This window comes from Bombyx mori, chromosome 6 (assembly GCF_030269925.1).
Source record: "Bombyx mori chromosome 6, ASM3026992v2".
Classification (NCBI taxonomy): Eukaryota; Metazoa; Arthropoda; class Insecta; order Lepidoptera; family Bombycidae; genus Bombyx; species Bombyx mori.
Window position 1 is genome coordinate 8,099,576 of NC_085112.1, and position 26,494 is coordinate 8,126,069.

The window sequence follows — 26,494 nt, forward strand, 5'->3', positions numbered from 1 at the left end:
AAGACAGGGCAGCAGTTTGAATGTCCTCATAGAATGTAGTGTTAATAATATTGTATTTGAGGTATGGTTTAATTAATATTGCCACACCATTATGACTATTGTTTGAATTTCTGTTATAAATATTGTAACCTGGTATTTTAAAATTGTTATCTTTGAACCAGGTTTCATTAAGTAGACATATATCAATGTTTTGTTGTTTCAAGAATTGAATGAGCAAGGGTTTTTTACTATTGGCACTTTGAATATTATACTGAGCAATACGTATCTTAGACTGTGAAGGACCTAGATCCATTATTTTAGATTTTTAATTAAGATATCCTTAATTGTTTTCACTGTAGTAGGTGAATTATCACCCTTATTGCCTAGCTCCACCAATGTCTGTACAAGGGCCATAAGTACATCATTGTTGGAGACAATTTGATTTTTAATATTTTCTAAAGGCAATAAATCTTGTTGTTTATTTACATTATCTACATGTGTATTTACAGGCTTATTTACATAATTATATAGAGGCTTATTTACAGAGTTATATACAGATTTATTTACAGTATTATATACAGGTGTTTTTGATGTTGGAAGTGGAGGAAAGTCATTGTTATTTACTTGCTTGGTTGAGGTAGCACTTGCATAAGTAATTTTAGATTTTTTTTCCATAATTTTCTTTATTTTAATTGGACATACTTTTGAAATGGCAAGATGAGGTCCGCTGCAATTTGTACAACAAATTTCAGTGGGCTTGTCACATTCCTTATATAAGTGCTCACCTCCACAAATAGAACATTTTTGTTTACTGTTACATATTTTAGCTGAGTGGTTAAACTTGAAACATTTGAAACATTGTTGCAATGGTGGTATATATTCAAAAACTCTATAAGAGAATAAGTCGTATTGAACATTGTCTGGTAGAATATTTGATAAGAAAGTAATGCTTACAGTTTGTAAAGGAACATGCTCATGTCCTACTTTCTTTGTGAATCGTCTGATAGCAATAATTTCATATATTGACGATAGCCTACTGTACAACTCTTTATTAGAAATGTTAGCTGGAACGAATCTTATTATTCCAGTCTTTTCAATCTGCGCAGCAGGAATGAAAGCTCTCATGTCATATTTTTCTAAGAAAGATGAATTCTTAATAAAGTTATTTGCTGTGTTATATTGTTTAAAAATAACTGCTATTTTATTGGCATTCACTCTTTGAATTGCCGTCACACCTTTAATTTCCGTTGCAAAAACGTGGTTTAAGTAAATAGGGCTCTTGTTGCCCAGTCTGTCCTTATTGGTAGCTTCGACAAATACTTTAAACTCAGTATTAGCAGAGTTCTCCGGATAAAGTCTTTTATAGTTAGGTTTAAAAAAAGGCAAGTAAGAGTCATTACGCTCACCGCCTCCGCCAACGCCAAAGTCCACCTTGGGGTCACCACCACGATCCTCAACGCGAGGACGTTTATTTGAGGTGGGCGGGTTATCCCCGCCCCCCTCGTTACCCTCCATTTCTAAGGGTCACCACTAATAAATTCCACTATTTACACTTAGTATTTTAGTGAAAAATTAACAAAATTGAAATAAAAATGAAAAAAATTTCAAATTGTACGCGCGCTCTTTTTGGAGTTCCCGCCAAAAGTCCAACCGCTCCTTCATAAGTTCCTCTCCATAGATTATACAATATACACTTAATATATTTTCAATTAAATTATGTGTTCTATGCATATGTGTATTGTCTATGCTTACTACCCATAGATAGTGGTAGTTTTATTTTTCAAATGGAAAGGCAAAGGTATCACACCATACATCCTATTCTTTTAGATATATTTTTTTATGAAACGAAATGAAGCTGAATGGCATGACATCAAATGAAAAGAAATGAAATTAATTGAAATGAGATGAGATGTTATGATATGAGATATTTTTATGAAAAATGATAATATGGAGTGAAATGAAATGAAGATGATTAATTTGAGATATTAATCGACTGGGATAAAATTAAATGAAATGAGATGAGATGATATAGGATGAAATATAATCTCAGTAAAAGGGTGGTTGTTTACTGAGATTTTTTCAGTGAACTTTTTGGAGGATCCCGAGAAGTTAAGTCCAGCGGCTTTGTTTCATTTTCCCACATTTGTGCACTTTCACAGTTAATAAACCCACGTTATTACACATTTAAACCTGAAGAAACACTAAATAGACAAAATAAAACAAATCGCAAAACTTCACACCTCGCGTTCCCGCCAAAAAGTCCTACCCATAGATAATACACTTAATATAAATTATGTCTATATTATATAAAAACCATGGAGTTAATAAGTACCTACAACATCTATAGCCATAAACAGTACATTAAATTCTGTGCGTTGCGTGTTGTTTGGTTCCATACTTAAATAATACACTGGTTGGTTACTTCTTTTTCTATATCGTTCCCTCACTGCTGAGGATCGCGACCACACGTGACGTTCCTCATATTGTAATGTATTGGGTTACAGATTGCTCACAGCTCTAATTTAGTATTGATTGGCCTAAGAAAAGAGTTATATGACTTTCAATACTTGTCTATCAGTCTTTATATTCTAAATTTTAAGTAGAACACAAGCCATTGGTAAAAAACTCGATGAATTTAGTATGAACCCTCGAGGTCACTAGATTACGCAGGAAAAACAAAAAAGGTAAAATAAAAATGAAGGGAATTTAAAAAAAGTGTTTCTAATGTCAGTTAAATAAATTTAATGAGATTCTGAATAGCTTAATGAATGAATGAATGAATAATAATATGGAGTGAAATGAAATGAAATAAAAAGAAATGAAATGAAATGAAGATGATTAATTGGAGACACTAATCAACTGAGATGAAATTAAATGAAACGAAATGATATGACATGGGATGAAATATAATCTCAGTAAAATGGTGGTCAATTACTGAGACTTTTTCAGTGGACTTTTGGAGGATCCCGAGAAGTTACGTCCAGCGGCTTTGTTTTATTTTCCCACATTTGTGCACTATTACAGATACTAAGCAGTTACTAAACCACCGTTATTACCTATTTAAACCTTAAGAAACACTAAATAGACAAAATAAAACAAATCACTCAATTTCATTCCTGGCGCTCCCGCCAAAAAGTCCAGGGATTGATGTCTAATATCCATGGGGTACCCGTATTTTTCTAACACTAGTATTTTTTTTAATTTAAGTTAAATTAAAAATTTAAAGCAGCGCTAAGTAGTAGTTTGAAATATTAAAAACTAGCAACACTGACAGTTAGTGGCATCGTTTCGTGTAGTGAGGTGCGAGCTGCTGTTTTAGAGAAAAACATTGTATCGCAATGGTATTCACTAAACCAAAATAGCATTATTTTATTGAAGTGCTCAAATATGTATCGTTGTAGTGTTTTATTCTGTTATAGTTTATGTGAAGTGTAGTGTTCAACATGTTTCGATGTATACCTTTGTTCAAATGTAATCGCCAAGTGGAAAGTGTAGACAAGCGGCACTGTTCGTTGCCAACAGTACCTGAAGACATTTTGCGGTATTCTAGGAGCTTGGAAGAACTATTACTGGATGCTAATCATATAAGAGATTTACCTAAGGTAAATAACAATTAGTAACCTAAATTTTATACGACGTCGTGGGCGTTTACCTTTATCAGCTTTAGTAAAAAAACGTCTAAATGTTTCAACGTCTTTCCTGATCATACGTTTTTCATAGAAATCATAACAAATTTAGAATTTTAATTATTCGGGGAGTAGCGGAATGCGACCTGTATGAATAATATAAATTCTACAGCCTAAAGACTGGGGAATATCGAAAAATAAACAGGTTTCTCAATATAACGTTTAAATAAGCTAATAATTAAGCGGCAATCGACTTAAGATACACGACAATTTAATTGGAAGTAATGTTTACCTCTAGGTAAAATTATTTTAATTGATATAATATAGATTATATTCACTGTAAATTAATGTTTATTAAATGGATTCTTAATTATCATTTAAATCATTAAAACTACACAGAGAGACTTGTATGTTATGTCATTAAAATCACATTAATGGCTGTTTCACTATCAGACTGCTTAAGTTACTCTATTTTAGAAGATGAATAGATACTCATTAATAATTTCATAAAATCTATCAGTTATTTGCTGATTATTAGTAGCCCTTATTATGTAGTGTACTGTTATGATAATTACAAATATCAAGTTAAGAAGTTACTACTAAAATTAAATATAAAAAAAAGCATCTTCAACACCAGCTGCAAACACAGTATGAGTCTGTACTGTGTTTCCACTATTAAAAAGCTTGCAGTTATGCTAACAGTCAAAGCCTCAAATAAATGTCTCAAATACAAGGATATCTTTTGGGAGTATTTAACAGAGTGGAGAAGTTCCACTGAGAGGGCTCAATTGCTCAGTAGCCAATGGTCGTAATGGTTTTATTCAGCACCTGTATATATATAAAGTTATTTTGTAAATATCCTGCCTATTTCTGCCGTGAAGCAGTAATGCATTTCGGTTTGAAGGGCTGGGCATCCACTGTACTATTGAAAGTGAGATCTTAGAACTCATGTCTCAAGGTGAGTGGCGACATTTACATTGTAGATGTCTATGGACTTCAGTAATCACATAACATCAGGTGGCCCGTGAGATCGTCCACCCACCTAAGCAATAAAAAAAACTTAACATTAGCAAGAATAAGGCAACTGTAAAATATTTTTGTTGTATAGCTATGTTGTATAACTATCTCCATAACATCATAAAGGATAATTTTTATACACACAAGTAAGCCCAAGTAAGCACAAGTTGCCCTTACGCTCAATTTTCCAAGGAACGCTTTCCAAAATACTTGCAAAACTTCAATACCGAGTGCAAGAAAAAAAAGTGTACACAACCGGTACACACATACAATTTACAAAAATGAAGCTATGCATTCTTTATCCTTTATTAAATGATAACACCTTTCAATTTTTGTTACAGAATTTCTTCAGATTACATCGATTAAGGCGACTTGGTCTCAGTGATAATGAGATACACAAACTGCCAGCTGATATCCAGAATTTTGAAAATTTAGTAGAATTGGATGTATCACGCAATGGTAAGTACATATTTCATTGATGGTTTACAGTAATGCCATGTTTGTATGATTATATGAGGATAAAAATAATTATGTATCAGTCACCAGATCATAAAAATTGTATTATAACCAGACAGAACTATTATAAGTCAAAGAATATGAAAGAAATAAAGCTAAAGAAGTTCAATATTTATTTGAATAACTTTCATAGCCACAGGCTTAACAGTCAACTCGTAAATAATTTTACTTTTAAATGAATACTTTTATCATTGTTAAAATGCTTGTAAAACCAACTTAGCACATCTAAACAATTGTTATTGCATAAAGTACTCTCTAAATATACAACGCAAAACATGTATTACATGTTTTATCATTTAATAAAATTAATTTGTCAATATTTTCAAATTACCAATTTAAAGTGACTGAAGCAATGTCCATAAACTGCTAATTTGCACATGGGTGAGATGATACGAAAACCAGTACCATACCAGTTCCTCCAAGTGGTTCTATAGACACTACCGCCTAAGAAAGAGACTAGCTCAAATTCCTTACAAATGGTTTAATTACTGATGTGTGTGATTTCTCAATGACAAAACAACCACACCCTGCAATAATCTATCGACTTACATTTTATAAAGAATGATAAAGGTTTATGCTACAATTTTTCATTCTGTTTAAAATTGTGGATAATATAGTGCAGCAATATGTTTGTATGTAAGTAGGAGAAAAATTACTACAACAATGTTCTTTGCTCAAAAAGCCCTTTTAACTTACGATTCTGGCCTTCCATTTGGTTAAGTTTTATAAATAGATTTTATTAGATTGCTTGAACTATATAAATAAAAACTATCATATAACTAATAATCACACTATATACAGGCTATTTCATCAAAGCTCATTTATGATGGGTAATGGAAAATATTATTTATAATCCTAAAGTTTGTATTATAACATATGCAATATGATGTTTATTTTTTTACATTTCTGGTTCTTATAATTTCTTAATAGCGTATTAGCCAGAGGCATTTATATAATCAAAATCTATCCGGCGATGATATAAGAGACATGTGTATATGTTCCCGCCCCCTCGTCCTACACCTGGTTCCTCAACTACGTCAAAAATAGTATTAGTTGTAAAAACGAGCCGCAATTATTGCACTTAACTTATGGAGCTTAAGTAGAATAAACGAGGCTCCTTAATTTCTTACTATATTGGTGAATCGTCGTGTATGTACGTAACTTCTTAAATATACTCCTACATAATGTCTCTAGATTATTAAGAAGATATATGTTTTTGCGGCTGTGAGTACTTCTGTCCATCTATTCAAATATTCTTGGCCCGTATTCCCAACAAAAATATTCACAACACATTCCATTAACCGCAAAATACAAGATTACATTTAAAAAAAGAATTCTTGTAATATTGCACCATAAAAAACTAAGATGCGATGTCTCAATTCATCGCACTTTCGTCTTTATTGCATGGGAAAGGATGTCTAATGCTTTTGTAGTGGATTACATCACGATCGTGATTGTGGGACGTCGCGATTTACAAACTGAAGTTTTATTATATAATATTTATTTCTTCACGAAATAACAAGTACCGATATAAAAACAAGAAATTTATATTATGATCAGCATAAAGTCTAGTAAATTTTAACATAGTAGAGAAATTAACACTTTCGCGCCAAGAATAGTAAAGTGACGCGACTTGAATTGTTCCATAACTTTTATTTAAGGGAAAGACGGGCGAACAAGTTCATGACCCGTCTGGGTGTTAAATGACTATCTGACCGCAAACATTACAATGCTGCCCCCCACCTTGAACCTCGATTAATACATCTAAGTCTCAATTGTATAGTATAAGGACCGTCCCACCCTTCAAAGTATTACGCATGACTGCTTTCCGGTGGGAATATGCATAGTAGTGATACATATCCGTGTACCCTACCACCAGTCTATGCTACACCAGATTGTTGGTAAATTATTTTACTGTTAAAAATTGGATCGACTCTTTAACCATTTCTAATGCTTCGAAAAGAAACTTGAATGTTGAAGTCATGACATCACTAAAATATGTCGCATACCCAATAAAATAAATGCATCATATCCACTGTAGCAGCCGGAGAGAAATTGCGGAGGCATTACTAATAATATTACTTTGAAGCAATGAAAAAATCAGTTTATGTAAATCGGTTAAATCCCGGCATGATTATTACTTGTCCGATAGTTTTGATAAAGACAAAAGGTATGTTGATAATCTCGAACTGACGACGTTGTGTGTGTATACAACGTCCGTATGAACGTAATGGATAAATCAAAATAATATAAAGCAATGAAGTAACCGCGAGTTAACAAAACCCACGTAAGAATATATTCGCTCCATAGTATCTACAAAAAGTTATGCTTATCGGTATGCAAGCTGCGTGAGCTCCTTTATTAAAAACAGAGATAGCTTCACGTATTGAACAGGTGCGAAAATATCTCAATACAACTATGGTAACGTGCCTATAGTACTCATTACATATTAATTACTAAACAGGATACATTCTTGTTCCGTGTTCCGATATAAGTTATCAACATTTTTTAAATTTATGCGCAGAGTTTACGTACGACTCACAGTTCGTCGGTGGTTATTGCGAGTCCATAGACAATGTGAATTCTGCTGGCCGTTTGGAGACCTAAGTTAGAACTTATAATTAGTTAAAAACGACTCTTTTATAATTTTAAAACCTGAAAACGTGATTGCTTAATGACTTAAATGATACTGCTGGTTGCCATAATGCCTTAAGACCAGTATCTGAAGCAATTAGTGATTTACATAAGAAACTAGATGCAATGAACGGATGATAGGGAAACTGTAGAAGTAGTTAAAGGAAACCGTGACCGCAAAGCTGCATCATCTGATTAAAAAATAAGCTTTTAGTCTAGAGGTAAGCTCGAACTTATAAATGGTGGTACGGCGTCTTGTGAGGTTTGAAGAGTGGGACAGCTATTATTATATACGTTGTGATTTCTACGGGCTGCGGTAACCATTTAACACCAGTTTGGCCGGGTTAATTACACTGTCTACGCAATATTAAAAGGCTTAGGCGTCCAATGACTGCAAATAAAAAGTATCACGTCTATTATGCTGTTGTGATATTAAACATTCGTTCTCAGAAAATTATTGAGATTGAGATTTTTATCAAAGTTTGATGCAACAAATTAATGCGTGTGCACGTTAACTACGCTTTGTAATCTAATTAATTGGGATTTCGCGAGATTGTTCAATGAATGAAAGGATTGCTTCTGCTAACGTGTGTCCATATGGGGTTTCCGAACGCGACCTTGCACGCATATATGTATAACGCGACTACGGAGCTCGGTTGCAAATCTGCCTGCGCATAACTATTTTATGCCAGACATAAAATGTTTGCTTAAGAAAATAAACGCTTTAATGCTGCAACTACTATAAAGTACAGACGTGTCCAAATCCAGTATTATCGTAGCACATTCATAATATTTGTAAATCGTTCTTCGGCACATTGATTTCAAGCCGTGTGTACGTGTCAAAAATTTATAAAAAAAAAAAAAGATTTGTTTACGCACGAAATAACCGTTAAGGATACATTCCCCCACCGCCATAGGCAGAGACATTTTCGGATACTGTCTCTGAGTTGGAATGTGGAAACATGTGATGCGTAGAGAGGACATGTGTGCGTCTAGGAGATGTTTGGAAATGGTGGTGCAAGGTAGAGATGGAAGAGGTCGACCAAAGAAGACGGATGGATTGTGTGAATGATGATATGAGAGAGAGAGAAGAGTGAGTGTTGAGATGACCGATCATAGAAGAGAATGGAATAGAAAAATTCGCTGTGGCGACCTCATCTAGTGGGATAAGGTGGAGGCAAAGAAGAAGAAGGTTTCTGAGTTGGAATGTACTTAAATATTGTCTCCAAAATATCAATAAAAGTAATTTTTTGTTTCTGACTACAGTATAAAGGCTTTTTACTTTAATAAAACTGTGTGCCGCGGTTACTTCTGCGTTAAATTAGGAATAACTAACATGGGCTTACTTAAAGTGGTCAGCTTACGTCATAATGTAATTGGCGTTGTGGAACGTGGTTTTGTTGTTACATTTTCGAGTGCTGTCATCATGGCGACATAAGATATGTATGTAAACAAATTTAGAAGTACATAATATATGTATATTAATAGAAAACATTTCAAATAACTTTCCTCAAAATAGATCAACTTTTTCCCCAAGTAACTAGAAAAAACTTCTGTTCATTGGAGTCAAATTCACTTTCACTTCGTATCGTTTTATTTGAAGTTTTTATTATAGCACTTCCGTTTAAGATTATTCTTGTTTTTAAACATTTGATAACCATATCACTCTCAATTGGAATTCAGTGAAGATTGATTTTATCTGTTAATATTTCCCAAAAAAAAGGCTATATTTATCCTCGTTCCCAATTAAAACACATACAAAAATATCCGAAGGAGCACTGCTATCCGCGGTGCAATGCTAAAGTTTTCGAAGTAATAAAAATGTATGTTGTAATTGAGACTGGTAAATATTACTACAGTTGCAGCGATCCGTATAGATGAACTATATTTCCTGTTGAACTACTATACGTAAACTGTTATTTCATTGTTTAGTTGGGTGTTAACAACCTCAATGGGCGTTTCCGAATATATTTTAACAATCAGAAGAGTAGCAGTCCAAATTTTCTATCGACTCAATAAACAAACTCCCTCTTCGATAACATTATCCTGATGGTTTTCGATTGTTAAGTGGTTGATCGCATGGGCCCGATTTCAATTATCGGGCGATCAATAAACTTTTCGATTGGCGCGCCCCAAACTGTCTTTTGATGCGATTTCTATTTTATCCAGAGAAAATCGTCGTGTATCATCAGTAGACTAAACTAGCATCATCGAAGCATTTGAACAATTAAGACAGTCGACATCTCCCCGTCGCAATCTCAGTGAATCAATTGGTGCTTGAAATTCCAAATACCAGTTGCTTCCATTTGATTATATATACATACAAAAGCTTGTTCGGTTTGGCCGTTGATAATTCTGGTCTAACGTCGCACGAGTGGCTCTGATCTGTTTCCATTTGAAGATGATATTAAATTTCATTCGCTACTCTGGAGGACTAGTACTGTTCCGTAATTCCCTTCCAGGTGTAGTTCAGTCATGTTCTAACAAATTAAAATGAATGAATTTATCCTTCTAGGTGTTTTTGAAAGAGTTTCGTGTAAGGGAGAGTAGTCTCGTATCGCGGCAAGAAATCGTAGTGTAGCTGAAGTTAAAAACTGATGTAAAGTAGAAAACCCAATACCATTTTGTCGATCTTGTTTTACATAACGTTGAGAGAGAGAAAGAGAGAGAACACTTACTTTATTGCATACAAAAACACAATTAACATTAGAAATAGTCAACAATCAGATACGTTTGTACAATAGACGGTTTTATCGCTTATTATATATACCGTTAAATATAATATGAAATCACTATATGATTTATATTTCAATATACATAAAAAATCAACAGTATGGATAAAGCATAAACAAAATTGAGTCAAAATGAAGGAATGTTCGTGTCCTATCTCAGTTAAATTCTAACTCCAATACATTTTAACATAACGAACCAACGAAAGAATATTGTCTATCCTGTAATAAAACACGACTATCACTTATCGTCATGATGTACCCTGATATCAATTAATGTACGTGATTTTGTTCTGATGTCATAATTATTCTTACTGTCTTAATTAACCGCAATTTGATAACAATCATAGTAATTTTTAATTACCATTTAACAAATGTCTATATAATTGTATTTTCAAATTTTTTAAGGTTTTTGTGTCTAAATAGCACGACAGGGACTCATAATAATTCTTTTCAGTCCGTATTATCAATTATATTCAACTCTGAGACTATTCAATAGGTACATATTTATTAATTATGTGGCATTTTTGTGAATAATTGAATATTGACTAAATTTCCTTTTTTTAATTAAGCCGCAAACTTACTGACTCGGGAAACTTTTATTCTTCGTGTTCAATGCTGGACTCCGACATAACCCGGTCTGTTACCCCCCTCGACCGGGTATCCGTAAACGGTTCCCCAGCGTTAAAAAAAAAGTATGTATGGAGCTTTCAAAACAATCGGGTCTGTACCGTGCCCCATCTCCATGAATAACAGGGATCATTTACGATCAGGTGAGCTGTAAGCTTATGTGGCCTTGAAAGCAACAAGAAAATCTCATGAAAGAATGAAAAGAAAATCTGAAAAATCATGGGAAAAAAATGCAGAACTCGACAGAAATTATCGACGAACATTAATTTGAACAAGAAAACATGAGCAACTTATGGACTTATTGGAAATGTATTTGCCATTCCATTTAAAAAACTTAAATTTCTTAGTTTAAAGTAACATCAATGATTTTGTGAATTTAAAATTATCTTCATAAAATATTGTATAGCGTAAATACATTGGAATGTCATCTTATATTAATTAGTTTTCATATTAGTGGTAAGTCTACTCGATTGTTCTATGACTAAACGATCCAAAATAGGCGAATAACGATCGAAACATTGAAATAAAGACGAGAATTCCTATTCTCACTTTAGTCTAAAATACGCGCAATAAAATTCAGTCACGCGCGATTTGTATTAGCAGAGATTTACTTATCTCCAGCATGTCATTCGCGTTATGATTTAGAGCTACATTTTGTTTACGAGAAATAAACGATCGGTCCGACGTCTAAGTTCGTCTGATACATTAAATATTCAACTACAAGGTAATAAAACCAAAATGGAGGGAAACATCCGAACTGAGAGCAACGGCACATTTACTGCCGCAGGTGTGACTAATCCACATGCGTGTCACCGGAATATTTGCGGCGAATAATCCGATATGGTCTTAACTTTACAATTTGGCGGTATTACCAGTGTTTATATAATATCTTACCGATACAATTTATTATGTCAATTTGAGAATTCGTTTATTTTTTTATGTGGTAAATAAATTGTTAGGGCTTATTTTTCAGCCGTAGAGAAACAGTGTCTTAGTTAACCGACCAAATCATGTCTCCAATCAATCACGGAAGAAAACTTATGGATTTTTCAATGTTCAAATAACGATCAGAATCGGGTAAAATTGCAGTTTTTGATGACTATCGTCATACTAACTTCGTAAGAACGAGACAAAAAGCAAATCTGTAGGTGCTGCGACGAGGGCTCGTAAGTAAATTAACCCATAGACACAGCTCACTGAGTTTTGTCGCCGGATCTTCTGAGTGGGTCGTGTTTCCGATTCGGTGGTAGATTCTGCGAAGCACTGGTCTTGCTAGGGCCAGTGCTAGCAAAACTTCCGGCTTGAGTTCCGAGAGCTCACCTACATGCTAGGGTAACCCTGATATAGCCTCTCGAGGCTATCAGTATAGGCAGGAACAAAAAAAAACCGAAGAATTGCGAGACATATGTCTCAATTGTAATGGAATGGGCTATACGCTATACTATCATGTGAGCGATGGCTCCGTAGCAATAAAGCAGGACAGTGCGATTAATATGTACGACCTCACAACACTTCCTACCACCATTAAATCGAAAATATCCATGTTTCAATAGTTGAAAAGTATCGCAATACATAAATGGCAAAAACCATCACCCCACAATATCATTGTTGCCCTACAGTTGTCTGTAGGACATCCGAATCAAAGTAGTCGTAAATATAAAAAAAGTAATTCCGCGTAGTTGTCTACAAGATAGATGAGGCATGAATAAATTGAAGTAATGTGAACTTCGTTAAATATAATTTAAATGTTCCCATTGAATAAAATATATTATGTAACCAACCGAATTAATCTGAATTGAGAATTAAAAAGTGGACTCTTAATTGTGTTTGACATCTACGGCATTTTTTGGGTTTGATTAATACATGTTGATAATTAAAGACGAACGCTCAATAATTTTGCATATTGGACTCGAAGTAGATTCCACACTTAACTTTAAAAGTATAATTTAATGAAGTGAGTTCTGCGGTCGAAGCTTGTGTTACACTCGAATAATAATGGCTACAGAATAAATGGGCATTTCTTATTTTTGGTACAAGTTTATTTTTACTATTCAATTAAGGAGTGGAATTGGAGTATTTTTTCTCAGCGCTATTCAATTTATATCTTAAAAGAAAATCATGAATTTCTGCGAAATGTTAATGCGCAGTAACGTAATATTCCTTTGGAGACGGTTTTTCTTTAAATCTAATTTAGCACTCTCATCTCTTTTCGTCGCATGTAATTGTAACATTTCGCTAAGTAAATGAATTTTCTTGAATTCGCTGTTTGTTCTTACGAGTACCTAAGTTACTTTAATAGGTATCACGTGGCAATAATAATAGTACACATTACGTTTTTAATTGTGCGCCGAAGGAAGAATGCAATGTCTTCTGAGCTTATTTAGTTTGTATTTATGTATGTTTGCACGTGTATATATATGTAGTATGTCTATTATATTGCCAAAGCATATTGTGCAGTCTAAATATTTGAAGGGTTTCAACATAAGAAACGTTATTAGATTTATCGCAGCTGTGAAAGCAACATAGGGTTTTTCAATATGGTGTCTGAATAAATAATCAAATTATATGCAGAAGACAAGCAAAGGAATAAAACATAGTGCTCATAATAAACATTCAAGTTATATTGATTTTATGATTTTTAACATTATAGTTAATATTTTAATTCTGTTGAGTTGCTGTTTTTTTTATTGGGTGTATTACACGTTGCTCTTTATATTTCGTGGCCTATCACTTTTTTGGCTACCTGACTCGATAAATCACAAAGTGAATTCCGCTACACAACCTGAGACATAAGGGTGAACTCTAAATTGCCGGAATTCAATGCCACATCCTTCCTAGTGAGTATTTGCTTTACCACTAGTAATTTTTGGTGTTCGTGCCCACCATATTAAATTATATTATTAGTGACGCGAGTGACAATCCATTATTGATAATCTTGGCGAAGTCAAACATTCAATAGATTATTTAATTCAAACGTGTTGCGACCCGCTGGTTCCAACATTCAATATACCGGACGATAGATCACAGTATATGACATTCGTTCGTTGCTTTATTTTATGAACAGAACTCAATAACGTTTTAATGGGATTCCAGCGGTGGCAAGCCACGCGAGACCGCCGACGACTAAAGCTCGCTTCCATTTATCGAACCATTATTGTTTATTTGTTCGCGACCTATAAAATTTATAGAAAAGTTTTTTATGGAGGGATTTAGAAAAATCGCCTTTCGTCATAATTTATTAATACGAAATTTTGAACGTATGATGGAAATTTACGTAACCATCGCCTGTTGTTTAATGAGAAATGGGTTCGACGCGTAGCCACGATCGGTCGCCTGCGGGTAAAATAGCGACCGACAACTTACGTCACTTTTTTAAATATTCTTACGTCACTTAGCTTAACCGAAAGAAATTTAAATTTTTTGTTGTTAAGATACTACGTGATGTATGATTGGCTATTGAATATCGTTAAAACTAAGATCCTGTGGAAAAAAGTTACTAAATTCGGAATTCGTAACGTTCTATCGCTGACGTCACTACCGTACAAGTTGTTGATTGAATTTTAATGAAGGTGATTCACCTTCTTGTTTTGAAAACATGTTCTATATGACATGAGCAAATATTATTCAAACGGTTATCAAGTTTGAAAAGTTAAAAACAAAGAAAAGTTAAAAAGCGTCGTAAAGAATACGATGACAGACCATTAGCTTGCCTGAAACAGATTTATTGTAAAACTAGGTATTGGGTTAAGTATAATATCTTAATAAAATCCTTAACACTGAGCTTTCATTGAGATGTAGTGATTAGATTCTCTTTGCCATTTATCTCTCAAGTTTTAAATCTAGAATAGAAATTAAATTTATAATTTGATTTTTTTTATTTAGATTTAGTTTTTAGGCAGTCGTTGTAACTGTACTAAGACCTTAGAACTCATATCTCAAGGTGGGTGGCGGCATATACGTTGTAGATGTCTATGGGATCCGGCAACCATTTAACACCAGGTGTGCTGTGAGCTCATCCACCCATTTATGCAATAAAAAATAAAATTTATGCCACGCTGCAATCGAAATCTAGTTGATAAGTCGAAAGTAACAGGATTATAAACATTGGTTTAAGTGAGAATAACATTAGTACGCCTTTGAAAAAACGAGTCTGCATTTGCATAAGAGTCCAGTCTAATTAAGAAATTGCAAATCCCTCAAAGTTTTTAATTTATTGAGAATGGAAATGAACTCGTGAAGCAATGACATCCTCCAATCGAAATTTAATTTCCTTCCAAACTAAATTTTATGTACAGTTTTAAAAATTTAGATCAAACGAAATGTAGAACGGTAACATATTGGTCATTAATATTTTTTATTTATTTATTATTAACATAGAAGTAGAAAAACAAGCATAATGTGCATCTGTGCTTGAACTAGGTGATAAAACCTGTATTTCAAGCAGCAGTACTCCTCGTACAAAGAATACAACAGCTTTACTTCTGATACACAAAAACAGAAAGTTAATAGACAAGAAATACACTAAAATTCATGGTTTACATGAAAGTGACAAAATGTAAGCTTGAAAATATAAATATTAACAAAAAAATATTGAAATGAATGTATTAATGTACCCTCTGTGTGTAATGAGTCTGAGCATGAGTGAGTGTCAGAGGGTGTGTGTGGGTGAAGTCAAAAACATTAAAAGTTATTTAACAAATTTTCAGTGTCCTCATAGTTGAAATTAAGCAACCAATTAAATATAGAAGTTCTGCATTTCTTACTACTATTAATTAATTATGAACAATGTTGGATTAGAAAAATAAAACTTATAAGTACATATAAGAAAGTTTGTATGTTTGTTACTCAACTAAACAAAAAATCTGAATGAATAGAGTATTTATAATCCCCTGATTAATACATAGAGTAACATTTATCATATCAAATGACATGACCAGACAACGCCGGATGTATCCGTTATAATAAGCACGATAGTGTCTTCGATTTTTCATGATTACGAACCAGCGCAAGTGAAAATCGCATATCGAAATATATAAATATGAAAATACGTATTCCAATTTCTAAGATTTTTCATCAAAATGTTTGTCAATTTCTGAGTATCTCAATGTTTTGCGATGATTTTACAGGGAAGATTAAAATACCCGTAAAATATTATAATAATCAAAACATAATCCTAGTGTCAAGTAGGTGGCGATATTCATGTTGTATGTATATCTTATGGACTCCGAAATCACATAAGATCAGACGGTCTATATTATTTTGCACATCGCAATATAGAAAAAGTTGACATTTGATAGGCGAAAAAGGTTACTTAACTAATTTTTAAAGGAAGTAAGTACCTCGATACCGACTGGAATGCTTTTAAAACCTTTCAAGATTATGGATATAAAACTACGAATAACGGATATGGGTACCGTCAACACTTTGAAAGTACCACCACACACCCTTTCCATAAACAATTTGGTGCACTTAGAAGCGGAACCCATGCCCATACGGTATTCCAAAAATAGCTAGCGCTACTTTTGGAAAGCATGGTAAGTATTATCGTTCCGAATTGTTCTCGAACAGTTCTTGTTCTTAAAACAAACGTTTCCTTCATTGTGATTTGTTACAGCTATGAAAAGGATTGTAAACAGAAAGTCCGACTGATAAACCATTAATTACGAAGTAGGTTTTCAAGTGAATTTCAGTCAAGCGTTTTCGCTCACCACCGAATGAACGGCTACTGGTTTCTATTATAAAAACGCCATTGTGAATTTCACTGACCGTTTTGAAGATCCAATTGTATTCCAATAAGTCTTTCCTGCCCTTAAAACCGGAACGAATGACAGCCTACGAATGAATGAATAACGATTTAGAAACAGGCAGGATTTTTTTGGGTGGTACTACAGCTTAAACGCTGAGTTTTATAATTGTGACCATAAAATATTTATAGACTTGTATTTCGAAATAGTATTTTTTTTATTATACGTATAGGAAGTCGTCGTTATTAATTAAGTTTATAACAGCTTGAGTTCCGTCCTGTAACATTTTAAATAGTTGACGACGATACGCCCGTTGGAGTTCTCGTCCGAAAACCGGAAACCGGAGCGCAGTACCGTTATCATCATGAAATTAGAAAACTGGTTTGCTGTACCGACTTTATACTAATAGTTTACATATTAAATGCAAGAATTTGCAAACCTAATGATATTCAAGTTCACATTACCATTGATAGTACAAAAAAGAAAATGACATAAATCGACTATGTACCTTACTTCACTTTTAAGTACCTTTGGGTTGTAGTCTTTGAAATAAACAAAAAAATGTAACTTAAAAATCAATGTACTTCGCTGAAAAAACATTTATCGACGAAGACAACGCCAGGACCACTACATAGCGATATGGAGATTGTATTACTTAAGAAATGGTTCAACTCAACCGATCTTCTAGAGTGAGTTCACGTCTATTACTTGAAGCTACTGCGTTTACCTATAGTGCAAGAGAAAAAAAGATTAAGAGAAGATATCTACACCAGACTGAAATAATCTTCCCTCTTCAGTGTTCCCCAATCGCTATGTTCTTTTTCAGACGAATTTCTAAAACAGTGTTCTCGGCAAACAGCGGTACTTGCATTAGACAACCTAGCTTTTTAGCATGTGTGTCAAATGATCAAGCGATTGAAGACGTTGAAGAACTTACTGACAATATTTATATTAAATATCTCATAAATTTAGCAGAATAATAGTGAAGGCTTTATTGTCTTTTATTTATCAAGTACTATGTGCTGCGAAATTTAGGATCATTGGCATACTGGTATTCTTTAATAAAAACTCAATTGTGCACTGACACAAGTGCTTCAGTTCCAATTGATATCAATGAAGCAAATCAACGACAACAACGTCTGTCGTTGTCTTTGAATTCGCCGAATCCTGGAATTATTTTTATTTTCATTACCTACACAGGTGAATGAGCTCGCGGCCTATCTGATTTTAAGTAATTACTGGAACTTATCCACATTCCAATGGGAATGCCATCACCAACCTTGAAACATGCGATCTAAGCCTAAATCGCATGTGCAACGGTTGACCTTCAAACCAATATCCATAACTGCTTCGTTGCAGAAATGAGTGGGGGTTTACAATTGTAATGGTTTAATAATTTATATATTTATATTGTACCACCAGTATAAGATATGTTTTCATTTCCAGTACAAAAACACTACTCGTACTATTGTTCGAAAATGTATGCCCAGACTAACTCACACAATATCATAATATTCAATGATGCCATATTTTTTCTTTTTTTATATTACAAAACCAATATACATATGCTATATGGGTGAGCTATTTGCGCGTATGTATTTTCCAAAACTCGGTCTTAAGTTCTAAATCGAATATATGACCGTTGACATGTAGGAGACTTTTCGCGCTTGGAATCGGCGCTTTTCGCAAGTGAAAATGCAACAACGTTTTCGTAGTTTTGGTGTATTTAAAATTGGTTTGTGCGACCTTGTTCTCATACGCCGCTTACATTGTTTTATTAAACATCTCGAAACGTGGTATAATCGCAGAGATTTGTACGAGGACCGTATTGTTTACGTGTCCGTGTTCCATTTTTATACCTACTTGCGACCTTAAGCTCGCCTTATTATTTTAATCAATTACAATTTTCTTTTTTTATAGCTTACATGGGTGGGCGAGCTCACAGCCCACCTGGTGTTAGGTGGGTGTTTCACGGCAGAAATAGGCGGGGTGGTTGTACCTACCCGTGCGGACTCACAAGAGGTCCTACCACCAGTAGAATATTCCTCATCTTTGGTTCAAAGCAAGTGTGATATAGAACCGATTTTTGGTGTAGTATTTTGGAAGGACAATGTTGAAATGTCTGACGTTCATACGTGTAAACGAGTTAGGTACACGTGATATTTCGTTTCATTGTACTGTTTACTATTAAACAAACAAACATATCGTCATTTATGAAATATTTACAAAAGTTGTGTCGTAATTTGTGTGTGTTTCAAATGTATGTAACGACTTTCTATCGACATCCATATTATGCAATTGATTGTTTCGTGTAGTCGAAAATGTGGATGAAAATAATAAATTACAAAAACGTTTATTTTTTTTCTAGACATTCCGGATATACCTGAGGACATCAAGAAGCTGCGTGCCCTCCAGATCGCGGACTTCAGCAGCAATCCTATACCAAGGCTGCCGGCCGGCTTCAGTCAACTTCGGGCCCTTACGGTCCTCGGCCTCAATGATATGTCTCTTACTAGTTTACCCAACGATTTCGGCAGGTGAGCTATTTCAAGCTTTATCTAGGTCAAATAATAACCTGTTGCCGCCGTAAAGATCCAGATGTGGATATACGGCGATAAGGCGATATTTGGTTGTACATATGTATGAATATCAATAGCTATTGAACAAGAATTATAGTAAGGTTTCCCAAGAAATAAGGAAATTCGAGTAATAGTTTTCTTTTTTTCTTTAGTATATTTATTGTACATCTGTTAATAGTACTCTATTGCATATATGAAATTGTAAAAGTTTGCCACGTTAAAATTACTAGAAATAATGTGTTCAGATTTTTTTGTTTTAGTTGTATTACTTTGTTGTCCTGTATCTGAAAAAAATTACTATATTTGTATTTAATATAAAGTTAGTAAAGTAAAGTATATTCAAGTTTTAAGAACTTACGTGCGTTGACGTGATACTAGCCTACGTGATATTACCTGAATCGGTTCTGATATAATAATGCAACCGTACCAAAAAATCAATATTTGGGTACACATAGTACAACAGTCGGATAGAATATTAAAATGCTCTTGCGAAGATAGTCGGAAGATAAACATTAAACATACTTTGCTTTATTAATATCCGATCCAATTATGGAAGCCATTTTCCTTAGCGTTAGATTTCAATGTGCATGCAATATTATACTGTTATTAGCTACGGTAGTATTCAATCTACTTCTGTAAATCGAGTTTTCGCCTACACGATAATTTAAGGGAAATTTTCATAACAATGTGTGAACTATGATTCATATTATAAATGAAATAAATCGAGCAGCCTCTATTGAATAACAATATATAACAAAAAAAATAGAGTACACTAGCGACCCGCCCTCGCTTCGCTTCGGAAACTGTAATTTATTATTGATTTTTCTACTATTTAATGGATGTTATTATACATATAAACCTTCCTCTTCAATCACTCTATTAAAAAAACCCGCATCAAAATCCATTGTGTAGTTTTAAAGATTTAAGCATACATAGGGACCGAGAAAGCGACTTTGTTTTATACTATGTAGTGATAATACGAAATTAAATGTTCGACATTATTAACTCAACCTTTTAACGCATGGCTGAAATATAGTTTTAAATAGCCTATTTTAATACGTTTTAAATCCGGTAACGTTATATGACCATTTGGTACATGTAAAATGAATGAATATGGTCTGATTAAAATACATAACGCACCGATGAATGTCCCTTAACTCGTAGCCAATATCCCTTTTTGGGTCGGCCGCTTTGTTAATAATTAACCAACCGTAAAAATATTTTTGAACATTGTCTCGTAAATAATCTAAATCATTACACGCCTAATAAGTAACAAGAAGATTGCACGTTATGGCGCACAACAAAAAATGAAACGGGTTTTTGTTTGTATAAAATTAATAACTTTTGCAGAGAATTAAAATTATGAGACGAATACAGATGAAACATCAAACAATAAGCTTGATCATACTCGCAATTCGAAAAATAAAATTTGTTGTCAAATAAAATACGCAACGTCTCCTTAATTAAATTCGTTGTCTTAGTTATAAATTTCAATTCTAAATGAACGCAAAATTGGTACACAGTAAAATATCATTACTTTTGTGAAAGTAATATTAAGCCTTACAAGAAGTTATTTGTTTGTTCAATCTTCGTTTGTGAAGCGAAAGCGAAAGTTCGTCTGGGAAGGTATGATCCGCTCCAAGCTCCGTCTTTTATGGACGCAATTAAGGAACAAGCTATATAGAAATTACGTAACAGACTTCTGAAGATAATTACAATTTTCAGCACGAATGCATCGGCATTCTGTTTGTGAACTTTTTATGCTTTAAATAATATTGTTTTTGTATTAATCTACAATGACGAGATCATAGTGCACCTGAGCTTCTCGCTGGATCTTCTGACTGGGTCGCGATTCTGATCCGGAGTTAGAAGCAGCGAAGCAGTGCTCTTGCTAGGGACAGATTTAGCAATAATTTTAGACCGAGTCCGTGAGTAGCTAAAATAACCCTTTAGGGCTGCCAGCAATAAGGTAGGAAAAAATTAATACAATAATAAATATATATCACAAAGTGAACGCCGCCATGCTTCGAAACATGAGCGTCGAAGACTACTGTCTTCAAACTGAAAAGCATGAATGCTTCGCGGCATAAATAGATAGGATAGTGGTTGACCAATACATCCCCCATTGATGTCGAAGAAAATTCCGGTAAAAGTATATAAAACTGGTCATTAAATGATGAGCTCTTACGATTTAAGTATAAATAAGTAAAGGCTAAGAAACTTAAACCTTTTCCACGAGTAAATCACGGCTGAAGGTCGGTGTTGAAATATCATACGTGTGTGTCATGTAGGTCGTTTAAGCTTTATATCACAGTCACGCTCCATTGAATCGTACAATCCATAATATTGATGCGGTGACTAATGATCAATAAATACTCCTTAATACGAGATTGCAGTTCCGTTAGATAACAAAAATAATAAACAATAACTGGGACCTAATTACGGATGGTTATCCGGCCCCAAATTAGGATCCCCTGTGTTATGGGTACCAAAGACTGACATGCTTTTTTATTATTATTTTTTATTGAATATATGGATGGACGAGCTCACAGTTCACTGGTTGGTTACTGAAGTCCATAAACATCTACGTTGTAGATGCCGCCACTCACCTTGAGATATGAGTTTTAAAGTCTCAGTATGTTTCAAAGACAGCCCAGCCCCGCCCTTCAAACCGAAACGCGTTATTGCTTCACGGCAGAAATAGGCAGGGTGGTCATACCTACCTGTTCGGATTCACAAGAGGTCCTACCACCAGTAAGATACATACTTACACACGTTTAAATATATACATATGCATAGATAATAAACACTCAGCAAAGAACAAACAAACCGGTTCATCACGCGAATGTTTGCTCCATGCGGGAGTCAAACCCACGACCCTCGGCACAACAATCAGGAGCTCTAACTACTCCATCACCGAGTCGGTCAAAAATAATAATTGGTAATCGCAATAATTACAAAAATGAAACCGCTATTAGTTAATTCACGACTTGGTAACAAAAAAGAAAGATCCATAATACAGCTCAAACATTAAATGTTGATAAACAACGGTTGTTGAATGTACGTTCTGTAATAATCTAAAATTATCATTGAGCTATTTGATCAATTACTTAAATCGCTACCAAGAATTGAAACCGCTTTCAGTTTATTTGATCTCTGTGTGGATTAATGAAAAATAATTTCATTTAAGGATACAATACATTGATATTTTTTATTTATTTTATTTATTTAATTATGTACACACAGAAAAGAGGACATAATACAGAGTAATAGGAAAATTATGTACAAAGGCACTGCTTATTTCTTTAAGAAATCTCTTCCAGCAGACCTGCGAGAGGATAATGAGAATAATAATAAAAAGTGATGAGTGTGTGTAGAACAAATAACACATAACTAAAATAACAAATACAACATGAGAATTATAGTAATGCACATACACATAGCAAATATTGTTAAACTTGAATACAAAATATTATAAGTAGCACAGTAACACTCGTATATACGAAGAGTATAGAACCATGATCATTCGGTATATCACCTGATATATACGCTAGTATTAACTGAATTAATTATGTGCCATGTACGTGAACACGCACTCATGAATCTCTCCAAAATAAGCAAATTATGAAATTCACGTTCCATTTTCTCTTACCTTTGAGGTCCCCTTCGTTTGATTTATTGGAAAATTTAAAAGCTTTCGCATTTCAATATAAATAAAACGGTTTTATGGTAATTCGGGAAAGGTTTTGAAAAAAAAAAAAGAAAAAAACGTGAATAAGTAATGGCATCCCTTTGATTGAAGACGACCCTTGCCCTATATTTATAAACACAAACCTGGACGGTCTGTTTAATCTAAATTTCGTAAAGATAGATTTGTTAAAGCAAGGTCAATATTACTTTTAATTCCTGCATCGTTTTGTTTTTAACATTGTCAGAATTGTTCTCGCGGAATACATAACGGTAAGGAGGGAGCCATACGACCTCGGCTCGAATTTTAATGGGTATTTATTGGTTAAATTATTTGCGATAAGGCACTCCTTAAAAATATCAAAGTGAATTCGATTTTTGTGTTTGCATCAAGTTTATTGATGTATAACACTGATAAAGAAAAAAACATTGAGTTTCCCCGCGAAATTCAATTAGTAATAATTTTTTAGGGCGATGTTTGAATTACATCAGAATAGAGACTATATCCTCTCTTAAATCTTACGTATGAGTGCTTTGTAGCCTAAATTTATGTTACAATTGTACTGATCCTTACCGTCTCACAGAAGGTAAAGTAACCACACGGCTTTGAAATGGCATATTGTACGTATTGATAATCTATTTAATAATTACCGTCTGTTTATGGAACGACTAATGTTACTACTGGTATATATTGTGTACTGTTTATAAAAGTATCAAAATTTATAAATGATATATTCTTACATTTAGGTTAGTACTCGTCGAAATCAATTAGATTATTAAAAAAACCTCATTTCGTCATTTTTAGTGATTAATTGTAGTTCACTTGACAATATTGCTAATACCGGCTATCAAGTAAAACACGACGTGCCTCGAAGCCTATTATTCACAAACATACGTTATAATTTGTGGTTTTCCTTCTTAATATAATGTTCAAAGTGCTCGCTCACCTGTTGTTGTGAAAATAGAAAGACCTCCGGGCCACCGATAATCCTTTCTCTCAGAAATATATATTACTATATAATATACATCTCACTTATTACTCACGGAATGGTAGTTACATATAAAAAAATGAAAAAACGACTAACAGTACAGTAACAATTAATTACTACATAATAGATAATCTATACTAATAAATAAAATTGGAGTGTTTGTTTGTTATAATAAAATAACCACTTTTTACTAAATGCGTAAGTATGTATACACAGTACATATACCTTTTTTTCCGGGCCGGGGCCGAACCTCCTACGAGGTCCCCGCGTCTAGGGGGCGCGCCGGCTATGTGGGACTGGTCCGCGACTGCGAAACCGTGGCGCGGGCCCAAGTATGTTTTTAGGGGCCTACCCACTAAACGACTCCCCTGCACTCTTCGACAGTACATATACCAAAATAACATTTTTTTTTATTTGTCTGTCTGTCTGTTTGTTCCGGGTAAAATCTGGAACGACTGGACCGATTTTGACGGGACTTTCACTGATAGGTAGCTGATGATATAAGGAGTAACTTAGGCAAATTTTTTACACTAGCTTCGACCCACGGCGTCACGCGGGACTCCGCTAGTATATTATAATTCTCGACTGCTAGTAATAACGTAAATGTTGCGGTCCTTATCTTTATGATACGACGAAATTCCTTCACAGTGTAAGACGTTTGTGAGCACGTCTTAGCACGTATTAAAATTAGAAAAAAGGTATACTTGCCAGAAGATTTCAACTACCGCAAATTCTTATCAATAATTACAATGGTTGCCATACTGATTAGGCCACAGAAGTGGGCGAAATGTCTGGAGATCACATTCATTCTAGCTTTGTCTGTAAACATTGATGCTACTCTTATTCGGAAATTACACGATATGTTAAGTAAATTAAGATTTTTATATCTTAAAGACCACATTGCTTTTCTATCGAACACTAACAATCTGAAATAAAAGTAAAAAATCACTTTAAGGGATAAAACGTTATCTGTAGTAAGAATTTTATTGAGTGAGGGCGGAACGAACATTTATATTGCAGTGCTTTATCTTATCATTTCAGCTATTGTATCTATGTGATGAGGTTTTATATATTTCCATAAAAAATAAAAATAGCATACTCCAAACTTGAATTATTTATTTACTCCTTCCAAAAACAGTAATTAACGAAATATTCGTTCGTTGCGAAAATGATTTTGTTTCCATTGCGGTTTCACGTATTGTATAATTAACAAGAAAACATCTTTGTTAAATTGCTATTTCTGGAATTAGGCCACGAACATCGAACCATGCTAACTGAAATGCGCTTACTACAGATTCCTATTGTTACACTAATTAGTCTGTTGGTATAGAACGACTTGAGTGAATCAGTGCGCATTGGTACAAAACCGGCGCTAAGTACTTTGACATCAGCCATGGAATGTGGCTTCAAGGCTCTAAACAAACATGACGTGGCTCGAAGCGTATTATCAGTAAACAGCACGCTGATTTTTTTTACCGTAAATTTAAAAGTGTACAGCGTAATCAATCGTTTTATTTTGATCGAAAGTACCGCCAATCACTTTAACTATTTTTTATAAATACTTAAAGATCCTACATCATACTACAAATGGAAATCATATGACGACTTAAACGAATTTGAAATATATTTTTTTTATTGCTTAGATGAGTGGACGAGCTCACAGCCCACCTGGTGTTAAGTGGTTACTGGAGCCCATAGACATCTACAACGTAAATGCGCCACCCACCTCGAGACATAAGTTCTAAGGTCTCAGGTATAGTTACAACGGCTGCCCCACCCTTCAAACCGAAACGCATTACTGCTTCATGGCAAAAATAAGCAGGGTGTTGGTACCTACCCGCGCGGACTCAGAGGTCCTACCACCAGTAATTTTTTGTCACTATTTTCATAAAACATTTTCTACCAATTTAAAGGTTAATAATTACGTTTATCTACTATCTACTAATATTACGGATGAAGTGTTATTTTATAAAAAATCGAATCACTATATTTTATATCTAATAAGTTTTGGGTGCTATATAATTATTATTCAATTCGTATGTTTAGAACATTTTGTGAATTATAGTGGTGTGTATCGATTTGTACATCATAATTGTCGACTTTAGCTGGTTTTCTATAAAACCGTCACAGTAACTAACTAAATCATGTGCGTGCTTTATTAAAAAATCATTTTAAAACACATAAAAGTACATTTTTTAATGTTGATTGTGTGTATGGGGTATAATTTCATATAATGATTCGACGAGTGCCACGCCCACAGCTACTTGTAGAATTCACTCTTATGTTTTAATTTAGAATACAAACAGCCAACTAGCGTGAAGTATTATAATATAGTAGTAGCATTTCGCGCGTTTAGCAGGAAGT

The 26,494-nt window shown here is 34.0% G+C and overlaps 1 protein-coding gene across 16 annotated transcripts in view; it reads left to right on the forward strand.

Annotated features, from left to right (window-relative positions):
- Nucleotides 1-3,208: 3,208 nt before the first annotated feature.
- The window catches only part of LOC101745685 (protein lap4), an 82,569-nt gene continuing 59,283 nt past the window's right edge, over nucleotides 3,209-26,494 (forward strand). For 8 of the 16 annotated variants that reach the window (XM_038011693.2, XM_062669025.1, XM_062669022.1 and 5 more), the window contains exons 1-3: nucleotides 3,235-3,581; nucleotides 4,964-5,081; nucleotides 19,244-19,412. In XM_038011693.2, coding sequence (XP_037867621.1) covers nucleotides 3,423-3,581; nucleotides 4,964-5,081; nucleotides 19,244-19,412 — 446 coding nt within the window. In that variant the 5' untranslated portion in view covers nucleotides 3,235-3,422. Of the gene's footprint in view, nucleotides 3,582-4,963; nucleotides 5,082-19,243; nucleotides 19,413-26,494 lie in introns of all 16 variants that reach the window. The other 8 variants (XM_062669032.1, XM_062669034.1, XM_062669035.1 and 5 more) reach the window with 3 other exon arrangements.